The sequence below is a fragment of the Callithrix jacchus genome, chromosome 5 (assembly GCF_049354715.1).
Source record: "Callithrix jacchus isolate 240 chromosome 5, calJac240_pri, whole genome shotgun sequence".
Classification (NCBI taxonomy): domain Eukaryota; kingdom Metazoa; phylum Chordata; class Mammalia; order Primates; family Cebidae; genus Callithrix; species Callithrix jacchus.
The window spans coordinates 39062847-39075170 of record NC_133506.1 but is presented as its reverse complement, the minus strand read 5'-3'; the positions used below and the strand labels follow the sequence as shown (position 1 = coordinate 39075170).

The window sequence follows — 12324 nt, the reverse complement described above, 5'->3', positions numbered from 1 at the left end:
GCACTAACTCCCCCAACAGATGAAGAAGATCACTGTGGAAATAGCCTGAGTGCTGAGCTAGACAGCAGGGTCTGACTCGTGTTCCTGGGAGCGTGGGGTGCTCTCACTACCCACCTCACAGGTTGTTAAAGACCAACGAAGAACCCACACATTAGGTAGCAAGTGAAGGGCCTGGCACGCGGCAAGCACTCAAATGTTAGGTACTGTCATTACTCATTAAGCATCAGGTATGGCAATTAGTGTGTGCTCAATACAAGTGAGCTATGCCTACCAAGCAAAAGGAAACAGAATGGTCTGAGGTAAAGGGAGATGATGCTGTGGTACACACAATGTGCCAGGCATAGAGGGACTGACTCCCATCTTGGCACTCCCCTCAGGGCTGGCGGGAGAGATGGTGTCCAGTGCTTGCTTCAGAGCTATGCTGAGAATCCATGAATGTGCTGGTGCCTGTCAAACTCCTCCAAAACCCCCTGGAGGTGGGGGTACCACAGACAGACCCTGCAGCTGGTTCCAGTCCCAGCCACTGGGGTCAAGAGGTGAGGCCTACAGTGAAAGAGGGTCTGAGCAGATGGCCCTCCAACCCTTCATCAGGTAATAGCAGGAGTACAGCATGGCAGTCAAGACCACCAAGCATACTTGCTGTGCAACCCTGGGTATACTACTTGACCTCTCTGAGCCTCAGTCTCACCTATAAAACAGAAATGACACACTTCACAGGATACCACGCAGACTGTATGTGTAGCTCAGAGCCTGGCAGTTAGTAGATGTTCTAGGATGGCAGACACTCACGTGGGAAGGCAAATGTGGAGCCCTCATACTGAACTCCCCACCCCAATGACCAGGCCTCTGGGTCTCTCACCTCCCAAAACCCGCTCTACAGTGCAGTCCTGGTCAATGCAGCCAGAAGCTGGAGTGTCACACCAAGAAGCCCTCCTCAGAGGACACAACCCTACAGCCAACACAGTAACCACAACATGGGCTCAATGCCTGCCCCACCCTGAGTAACCAGAACCCACTCACCACTCCAAGACCAACACCAAGCCTTGACACTTCCTGGGGACCTCTTCAGGGAGGCCCAACCATGTGTGACGTCACAAATAACATGCTGTCCTGTGCTGTCACCTGCCAGTCAACCTTTAGGACACAGTGCAGTGACACCTCCTCTGGGCAGCCTTCCCACCCCACCCCGTGCCATACGTAGAAGTCAGATGCCACCACAAACTCCTGCTGCACACACTGGGAGCTCCCCAAGAACAGGGACTGCGTGGTGACAACCCTAGTGTCCACAGCCCTTGAGTCAGGGCTAGCCACTCAGCATCAAGTCAGTAACTGTTAGCAACAGAATGGGCAAAACGATGTGGGCCCACAAGAGAAGCATTACTGCCAGGAGTGCTCTGTGCCACTGCGAAGTGCTGCGACCAACATACCGACTCGATCAAGTCCAGGGCTTCAGAGAGGCTAGAACCCACGGCAGGGATGAGGAGGTTTGTAGCCTCCACAACCCACTTGTAGGGCAGGCTCATTTCTGGCGGGGAGCCTTCCTGGTCCTCACGCTTCGGGAATTCCTCCAAGGGCTCTGGTGTTCGCACTGCATCCAGATCTGTAGGGATGGGTTCCTGCTCCTTCCAAGTGGTGGCTACTATAGGTTCCTCCTCACTGCTCTCCTCCTCCTTCATGGTAGGAGGGCCAGAGGGCCAGCTGGTCAGAAGACTTCCCTGTAAGACACAAGAATACACCGTGTGGATTTTGCTGAGATATAGACTATACAGTAGTTGCCAACTACAAGACACAACCTGAATCTAAGAAGGAAACTCCGATGAACCCAAATAGACATTCTACAAAAGAATCAGCCACACCATTTACTTCAAAATTAAATGCAATGTCTGGTTCTAGACCACATCATGGGCAGGAAAACATGAAATATAAACTGTAGATAAGCATCCTGAATCAAGCTTAAATTCCCTGTACTGAATTTAGCTTTACTGTGTTTATGTAAGCAAATGGACTTATTCTTAGGAATCTGTGCTACATAACTAACTCTCAAAGGGCTCAGATGAAAGAAGTAATACACAGAGGTTGGGTGCAGTGGCTCACACCTGTAATCCCAGCACTCTGGGAGGTCGAAGCAGGTGGATCACCTGGGGTCAAGAGTTCGAGACCAGCCTGGCCAACATTTTCACGGTGAAACACCATTCCTACTAAAAATACAACAACAGGCCGGGCGCGGTGGCTCAAGCCTGTAATCCCAGAACTTTGGGAGGCCGAGGCGGGTGGATCACGAGGTCAAGAGATCGAGACCATCCTGGTCAACATGGTGAAACCCCGTCTCTACTAAAAATACAAAAAATTAGCTGGGTATGGTGGCGCGTGCCTGTAATCCCAGCTACTCAGGAGGCTGAGGCAGGAGAATTGCCTGAACCCAGGCAGGTGGAGGTTGCAGTGAGATGGCGCCATTGCACTCCAGCCTGGGTAACAAGAGTGAAACTCCATCTCAAAAAAACAAAAAACAAAAAACAAAAAAACACAACAAAAAATTAGCCAGCCATGGTGGCAGGCACCTATAATCCCAGCTATTTGGGAAGCTGAGGCAGGAGAATTGCTTGAACCTGGGAGGTAGAGGCTGCAGCGAGCTGAGATCACACCATGGCACTCCAGCCTGGGCAACAAGACCAAAACTCCACTTTGAAAAAATAAAAAAAATAAAACTTTTAATGCTTAAATAAAAATTTAAAAATTAGATAGAGGACCAGGTGCTCATGCCTGTAATCCCAGCACTTTGGGAGGCTGAGGCAAAAGAATCCCTTGAGTTCATGAGTTCAAGGTTGCAATGAGTTATGATCACACCACTGCACTCCAGCCTGGGCAACATCGCAAGACTCTGTCTAATAAAAAGAAAAAGTTGGAGAGAGGGAGCTGGGGGCAGTGTCTCACACCTATAATCTTAGAACTCTGAAGGTTTCATGCAAGAAGACCCCTTGAGTTCATGAGTTCAAGGTTGCAGTGAGCTGTGATTGCACCACTGCACTCCAGACTGAGGTACAGGGGAAGACCCCGTCTCATTTAAAAAAAAAAAAAAAAAAAAAGGCTGGGTGAGGTAGCTCACGCCTGTAATCCCAGCACATCGGGAGGCTGAGGCAGGCAGATCACCAGGTCAAGAGATGGCGACCATCCTGGTTAACATGGTGAAACCCCATCTCTACTAAAAATACAAAGAAAATTAGCTGGACGTGGTAGTGTGTGCCTATAATCCAAGATACTCGGGAGGCTGAGGCAGGAGACTTGCTTGAACCCAGGAGGCAGAGGTTGCAGTGAGGCAAAATTGCACCACTGCACTCCAGCCTGGTGACAGAGCAAGACTCCGTCTCAAAAAAAAAAAAAAAAAAAAAAAGCCTGGGTGCAATAGCTCATGCCTGTAATCCCAGCATTTTGGGAGGCCGATCACGTGAAGTCAGGAGTTTGAGACCAGCCTGACCGACATGGGAAAACCCCGTCTCTACTAAAAATACAAAATTAGTGGGTGTGGTGGTGCATGCCTATAATCCCAGCTACTCAGGAGGCTGAGGCAGGAGAATCGCTTGAATCCAGGAGGCTGAGGTTGCAGTGAGCTGAGATCAGGTCATTGCACTCCAGCTTGGGCAACAAGAGCAAAATTCCGAACACGCCCCCCACAAAGTGAATTTTACTGTATGTAAATCATACCTTTATATCTTTATAAGATAAAGAAAAAAAGCTACCAAACTGGGAAAAAATAGTTACTACATGATAAAGGAGTAACATTCTTAACATACAAATAAAATTTACAAATCAAAAACAAGACAAAAAAAAAAAGGGAAGACCAAGGCAAATAACAAATTAGGGGGCAATTTCTTACCCTCATTACTAAAAGAAACGAAAACCAAAACATATTGTAAACCATAAATACATGCAATTCCTTTTTCTTTTGTGGTTTTTGTTTTTTTTTCTTGAGAAAAGTCTCTCTGTCGCCCACGCTGGAGTGCAGAGGCACACTCTCAACTCACTAAAACCTCTACATCCTAGGTTCATGTAATTCTCATGCCTAAGGATCCTGAGCAGCCAGGGACTACAGGTATGCACCACCACACCTGGTTAATGTTTTGTTTTGTTTTGAGACAGAGTCTCACTCTCTCTCTAGGTTGAAGTGCAATGGCATCACCTCACTCACTGCAACCTCTGACTCCCTGGTTCAAGCGATTCTCCTGCCTCAGCCTCCCGAGCAGCTGTGATTACAGGCACACACCACCGTGCCCAGCTAATTTTTGTATTTTTAGTAGAGATGGGTTTCACCATGTTGGTCGGGTCAGGCTTGTCTTGAACTACTGACCTCATGATCCGACGCCCTTGGCTTCCCAAAGTGTTACGATTACAGGCATGAGCCACCTCGCCAGGACAATTTTTTATGTTTTTAGTAGAGACGGGGTTTCACCCATACTGGCCAGGCTGGTCTTAAACTCCTGGCCTCAATTCATTTGCCAGCCTCAGCTTCCCAAAGTGCTGGGAATATAGGCATGAACCACCATGACTGGCCAACATATGCAATTTATTTGTCAATTATATCTTAATAAAGCTGAAAAAAAAGGACCAACTGCAAAGTAATTCAATTAAATTAAAATAAGAACATGTAATGAATTTGTTGCTTATTAAATCTGGCAAAGATGTTTTTTATATAACCATACCCAGTACTGACAATGAGGTCCCATTATCAGTACTGGCTATGGTTATATAAAAAACAAACAGTCCCATATAATGCCAACATCAGGATTAAACTGTACAACCTCTCTGGCAGTAATTCAGTAATGCTGATAAATCTTCAAACGTCCACACAATTTTACCCAACCAATCCACATCTATAAAATCAACCAGCCAGGCACCGTGCTCACACCCGTAATCCCAGCACTTTGGGAGGCTGAGGAGGGTGGACCATGAGGTCAAGAGATCAAGACCATCCTGGCCAACATGGTGAAACCCTATCTCTACTAAAAATACAAAAATCAGCTGGGCGTGGTGGCACACACCTGTAGTCCCAACTACTTAGGAGGCTGAGGCAGAAGAACCACTTGAACCTAGGAGGTGGAGGTTGCAGTGAGCGGGATTTCACCACTGCACTCCAGCCTGGTGACAGAACCAAGACTCATCTCAAAAAAACAAATGAACCACACATAGTTACAATGATAATCATTATAGCACTGATGGAAATAGTAACAGATCAACATAATGGTTTTAAGTAAGATAAAGCATATTCAGGAATGTTGGAGATCTGAATACATATAACAACATGGAAAGGTGTATTAAATAGAAAAAAAGCTGTAAAACAATAAGATATAATCTAATTTTATGCCAGGCACAGTGGCTCACGCCTGTACTCCCAGCACTTTGGGAGGCCAAGGGTGGAAAATTACCTGAGGTCAGGAGTTCGAGCCCAAACTGGCCAACATGGTGAAACCCCATCACTACTAAAAATACAAAAATCAGCCGGTGTGGTGGCGCACATCTATAATCCCAACTACTCAGGAGGCTGAGGTAGAAGAATCACTTGAACTCAGGAGGTGAAAGTTGCAGCAAGCTGAGATGATGCCACTGCCCTCCAGCCAGGTAAACAGAGCAAGACCCCATCTCTAAATGAATAAATAACTAGACAAGCAAGCTTATTAACCTTAAAAAGTGTTGGCAGGCATATTCAACAATATATTGATTCTTTATGAAAGTTGAGATGAGCAGGCTCAGCCTTCTGCATTGTCCAATCCTAAAAAGTTGTTAGTTTTTGCAATGATCACACATTACTTCTGAAGCAGAGGAAGCAATTTTATAATGGCAAGCACTGACCATGAGTGGGGGCAGTTGGGTGTGTTCCCATATATGAATTAACAGGCAAAATTCTTCTGGCAGTAATCTAAGAAAATGTATTAAGAGGTTTCTGTTCATTTTTTCAAATTTTTAATTTTTTTTTTAAAGACAGAGTCTCGCTGTCACCCAGGCTGGAGTGCAATGGTGCAAACTTGGCTCACTGCAACCTCTGCCACACCGATTCAAGTGATTCTCAATTCTCATGCCTCAGCCTCCCCAGTAGCTGGGATTACAGGCCAGTGTCACCACGCCCACCTTGGCCTCTCAAAAGTGCTGAGGTAACAGGTGTAAGCCACCACACCTGGCCTGTTTGCTTTTTTTTTTTTTTTTAGACAGGGTTTCGCTGTTGTTACCCAGGCTGGAGTGCAACAGCACGATCTCAGCTCACCACAACCTCCGCCTTCTGGATTCAAGCAATTCTCCTGCCTCAGCCTCCTGAGTAACTGGGACTACAGGCACGTGCCACCATGCCCAGCTAATTTTTGTATTTTTAGTAACTGCACTGTTTCATTGTGCAGTTATGTCTTGAGAATGTCCTAGAGATGAAGAGATACATTTGGTGCTTGGGGGAACCCTCTTGGCTGAGTGTTGTGGCTTATTCCTGTAACCCCTGCATTTTGGGAGCCCAAGTGGGAGAATTGCTTGAGACCAGGCATTGTTGACCAGCCTGGGCAACATATGGAGACTCTAGCCCTACAAAAAAAAAAAATGCTGGGTACAGTGGCACACACCTGTAGTTCCAGCTACTTCCAAGCCTGGAGCAGGAAGTTCACTTGAGCCCAGTAATTCAACAGAGTGAGACTATGCCTTTAAAAAAGCAAACAGGCGGCCAGGCGCGGTGGCTCAGGCCTATAATCCCAGCACTCTGGGAGGCCAAGGTGGGTGGATCATGAGGTCAAGAGATCGAGACCATCCTGGTCAACATGGTGAAACCCCGTCTCTACTAAAAATACAAAAATTAGCTGGGCATGGTGGTGCGTGCCTGTAGTCCCAGCTACTCGGGAGGCTGAGGCAGGAGAATTGCTTGAACCCAGGAGGCGGAGGTTGCGGTGAGCCGAGATCATGCCATTGCACTCCAGCCTGGATAACAAGAGCGAAACTTCATCTCAACAAAAAAAAAGAAAGAAACTAATTAAATAAATAGCACACCAGAAAGAAGACACTGGAGAGGAATGAGTAAGGCTGAAACCAACAAGTCTGGGCACAGTAGCTCATGCCTGCAATCCCAGCACTTTGGGAGGCTGAGGTGGGTGGATCACCTGAGGTCAGCAGTTCGAGACCAGCCTGGCCAACATGGTAAAACCCATCTCTACTAAAAATACAAAAATTCGCCGGGCATGGCAGCACATGCCTGTAATTCCAACTTCCCAGCTACTTGGGATGCTGAGGCAGGAGAATCACTTGTACCCAAGAGGTGGAGATTGTAGCAAGCAGACATGGCGCCACAGTACTCCAGTCTGAGCAAGAGCGAGCCTCTGTCTCAAAAGAAAAAGAAAAAAAAAAAAAACTGACCTCCTGTCCTCAGGGTCATGGTCTGAGGCTCAGTCGCAGCCCAGCACAGTCAGCACTTCAAACACTCCAAGTGTCAGGGGACAAAAGGCAAGTCAATAACTAGCTTTCAGCACAGTCGAGTTTTGAGAGACTAACATCAGTTATCTCTGTCCTATGCTGAAAGTCTTCTATGAGTTGCCTGATGCCCACTGTTTCGCTTTGTGAAACAAAGATCTTTTCTTCAATCAGAAGTAAAAGATCGAAAGCATACTACTTAGATGTACAAGAAACTGTCAGAAGAAGACTCCTCTGGTTAAGAGATGCACAGGGAGTTGAAACTAGAAAAAGAAGTCATTTTACTGTTCATTTTATACCTTTCTCTACCATTTGAAAGTCATCCAGGGCAGGGTGCAGTGGCTCAAGCCTGTAATCCCAGCACTTTGGGAGGCCGAGATGGGTGGATCATGAGGTCAAGAGATCGAGACCATCCTGGTCAACATGGTGAAACCCCATCTCTACTAAAATACAAAAATTAGCTGGGCGTGGTGGCGCGCGCCTGTAGTCCCAGCTACTTGAGAGGCTGAGGCAGGAGAATTGCTTGAACCCAGAAGGTGAAGGTTGCAGTGAGATCGCGCCACTGCACTCCAGCCTGGGTAACAAGAGCGAAACTCCGTCTCAAAAACAAAAAAAAAGAAAAGAAAGTCATCCAACAGGAGAATTCATATTGGAAAAATCGAGAGACAGTCTCTAAAATTGAAAAATCAAGAAATAGAGCAAAAAACATAATATATTGCTCTAGCAGGGCACTGTGGAAGAATTTTAGCTGTCAACAAGTTACCTCTAGCCAATAAAAAGAGGGGAAGATTTTAAAAAATTATTAAATAGTTCACACCATTACAGAAAAGATTAGAATATAGTATAGAGGACAATTGTTACCTACCACATATCCAGCATCACCAAATCTTAATGTTTTGTCATGCTTGCTTCAAACTGTTATTTTATTTATAAATAAAAGCTGAAAAGTAGTGGCAGGATCTTGACTCACTGCAACCTCCACCTCAGTCTCCCAAGTAGCTGGGATGACAGGTGCACACAATCACGCACAGCTAATTTGTTTTTTTTTTCTGTTTATAGAGATGGGGTTTCGCCATATTGATCAGGCTGGTCTTAAACTCCTGGGCTCAAGAGATCCATCCACATGCCTTGGCCTCCCAAAGTGCTGGGATTACACCACATCCTGCCCAAATTTTTATTTTGAAATATAACCTTACAGAGATCGTTAAAAAATAGAAATAAGGGGCCAGGCGCGGTGGCTCAAGCCTGTAATCCCAGAACTTTGGGAGGCCGAGGCGGGTGGATCACAATCATGAGGTCAGGAGATCGAGACCATCCTGGTCAACATGGTGAAACCCTGTCTCTACTAACAATACAAAAAATTAGCTGGGCATGGTGGCGCGTTCCTGTAATCCCAGCTACTCAGGAGGCTGAGGCAGGAGAATTGCCTGAACCCAGGAGGTGGAGGTTGCTGAGATAGTGCCATTGCACTCCAGCCTGGGTAATGAGCGAAATTCCGTGTCAAAAAAACAAACAAACAAACACAAAAATAGAAATATACACTTTGCTCTGGTGTATAGAACAGGGAATGTTAACATAAGTATATACTGATTTCATTTTTAAAACTGCAAATGTTAGCTGGGGCACGGTGCCTCACACCTGTAATCCCAGCACTCTGAGAGGCTAAGGTGGGTGGATCATTAAGGTCAGGAGTTTGAGACCAGCTTGGCCAACACGGTGAAATCTTGCCTTTACTAAAAATACAAAAACTAGCCAGGCATGGTGGTGCACACCTGTAATCCCAGCTACTCAGGATGCTAACTTAAGAGAATTGCTTGAACCTGGGAGGCGGAGGTTGCAGTGAGCTGAGATCAAGTCATGCACTCCAGCCTGGGCAACAGAGTGAGATTCCATCTCTTTAAATAAATAAATAAATAAATAAATGTTGCAAATGTAGTGCCAGTCATGCTGGCTCACACCTCTAATCCCAGCACTTTGGGAGGCCAATGCAGATGGATCTCTTCAGGCTAGGAGTTGGCCAACATGGTGAAACCCCATCTCTACTAAAAATACAAAAATTAGACAGGCATGGTGGTGCACACCTGTAATCTCAGCTACTCAGGTGGCTGAGGCATCAGAATCACTTGAACCCGAGATCACACCCCTGCACTCCAGCCTGGTCAGCAGAGCAAGACTGTCTCAAAACAAAACAAACAAAAGACTGCAAATGTAATACCATATATTATTTGTTAATTTCTAGAAAAGTCAAAATTATAGAGACAGAAAACAGATTAGAATGCAAGGAGCTAAGGGTAGAAAAAAGGCTAAGAAAAAGAGCACAAGGGAATTCTGGGGTGATGGGACTTTGGTATACCTTGATTGTGGCATACCTTGATTGTGGCAGTGGTTACATGACTGTATGCTTTGTCGTAACTCAAAACTACACTAGAGCATATAAATTACAACTCAATACATTTTCTAATTTCTTTAAAGTAAAAAGATAGAGACGGGGTTTCACCATGTTGCCTGCACTGGCCTCCAACTCCAGGGCTCAAGCAATCCACCTCAGCTTCAGTTCCCCAAAGTGCTGGGATTACGGGTCACATCTGGTTTTATTTTTCATTGCAAAAATGCTTTCAGTTTTAAAAAATGAGAATGAGCAACAGGTAAGAAGGAGGCCACCAACAAGGACAGATGGAGGCTGAGGATCTCCTTAACTAATTCATAGTTTTATATATTCAGCTTTCTCTGCTATCCTTCATCTGGAGGCAGACAAGTGCCAGTTACGTGCAAAGGTGTCACAAGGCCCCTGAAGCACATGGCCCACTTTTAGACTCTGTGGCAGAAACAGATGAATAGCTGCGGACAAGGTGTTCAATGAGATGGTGTTAGATGAATGTGAAATCAAACCAAGTTGGAGGCTGAGCAGCTGTCTCACCTGCCCTTCCGCTGGCTGGGCACTCTGGAGGCCGTCCTTGTCCTCAAGCTCCAGCAGCAAATACACCGGGGGCTTGCAGTCTTTGGACTCGCTCAGGAAGCCTCCCGTGTCCACCTTCCTTTTGATGGTAGAGTTCCAGTGATTCTTCACAGCATTGTCTGTCCTGCAGGGGGGGCAGCAGGGGGCCTCTGAACCCTAGTTCTGTGAGTGGGGTGCCACCAGACACATCACTAACCTCCCAAAGCCACACTCCTGCTCCTGTACATGAATCTTCCACTGGATGAACTCTAAGGTCTCTTTCAGCTCCAAGATGAAGTCTCATGAGTCTCTAGCCCTAATGATTTACAGAGCATTTCCATGAAACTCTATAAAATAAGCAACTGAATCACTCAGGCTATGACAAAAATTATAAACTGACATCAGCTACTGTCAGGTTCAGGTAAAAAAAAAAAAATCAACAACAACAACATTTAATTTTAAAAAATTGTAAAAGCAGAACAGTGGCTAATGCCTGTAATCCCAGCACTTTGGGAGGTGCTGGGCATGGTGACAGGCACCTGTAGTCCCAGCTACTTGGGAGGCTGAGGCATGGGAATTGCTGAAACCCAGGAGGTGGAGGTTGTAGTGAGCCGAAATCATGCCACTGCACTCCAGCCTGGGCAACAGAGTGAGACTCCATCTCAAAAAAAAAAATGAATAAAAATAAGAATTAAAAAAATAATAAAAATTTTAAAAATGATAAAACCGCAGATATGGGCTGGGCGCGGTGGCTCACACCTGTAATCCCAGCACTTTGGGAGGCCAAGGCGGGTCGATCACGAGGTCAAGAGATCGAGACCATCCTGGTCAACATGGTGAAACCCCGTCTCTACTAAAAATACAAAAAATTAGCTGGGCATGGTGACGCGTGCCTGTAATCCCAGCTACTCAGGAGGCTGAGGCAGGAGAATTGCCTGAACCCAGGAGGCAGAGGTTGCGGTGAGCTGAGATCACGCCATTGCACTCCAGCCTGGGTAACAAGAGCGAAACTCCGTCTCAAAAAAAAAAAACAAAAACTGAAGATATGTGCTTGGAACTCTCACCCCCTTCCCTGCCCACTTTGTATGTGTAGAAACCATAAGCAAACACTGCCTGCTCATTCCCACTGAGTCTCACGCTGACCTCAGACTCAAGGCCTGTTCACCTCCCACAGACCAGTAAGTTGCCAGAGATCAGAAGGCCCACTACTGTTCACCTCCCTGAGCCTTGGTTTCTTTATCTGGAAGTCAGAAGACTATGTCATACTCCAACACTCACTGAAGATTCAGGGAGAAGACACATCTTTAACAGAACAGTAGCATAAAGCAGAGAGTAGGTTAGTAGAGAAGCATGTAGTAAGTAACAGAGAGGCACGGAATAATAGAGAAGAATGGGGTGGTACCATGAAAGCGTATAGAAGTATAGTGGTGAGAAGCAAGCAGCAGGTCAGGTGCAGTGGCTCACACCTATAATCCCAGCACTTTAGGAGGCCAATGCAGTCCCATCACCTGAGGTTATGAGTTTGAGACCAGCCTGGCCAACATGGTGGAACCCCCATCTATACTAAAAATACAAAAATTAGCCAGGCATGGTGGCACGCACCTGTAGTCCCAGCAACTTGTGAGGCTGAGGTAGGAGAATCGCTTGAACCCAGGAGTTGGAGGTTGCAGTGAGGCCAGATTGTGCCATTGCACTTCAGCCTGGGTGACAGAGCGAGACTCCATCTCAAAAAAAAAAAAGGCAGCAAGCATCGGTAGAGGAGTACAGAGGGCAGGGTGGTGTGCTACCAGAGAAGCTTGCAAGAGGTAAGCTGCAGAGGCAGTAAGGCCCTGCAGCAACACACAGTGCCATAGTAGGGCAGAGGTGCTGACACACAGTAGGCACTAGCTTTTTTGGAGTGCCAAGCAGAGTGCTCCTCCCTTCAAAAGTGAACAGGGAATAATAGCTTGACTGAGCACCCT

General features: G+C 46.3%; 1 protein-coding gene across 3 annotated transcripts in view; it reads right to left on the bottom strand.

Moving 5' to 3' along the window:
- MYBL2 (MYB proto-oncogene like 2) overlaps positions 1–12324 on the bottom strand; it is a 43245-nt gene that overhangs the window by 14765 nt on the left and 16156 nt on the right. For all 3 annotated transcript variants that reach the window (XM_078371726.1, XM_078371727.1, XM_078371725.1), the window contains exons 6-7: positions 10346–10508; positions 1428–1715 (exon numbers count right to left, since the gene is read on the bottom strand). In XM_078371726.1, the coding sequence (XP_078227852.1) occupies positions 1428–1715; positions 10346–10508 (451 nt within the window). The remainder of the gene's footprint in view (positions 1–1427; positions 1716–10345; positions 10509–12324) is intronic.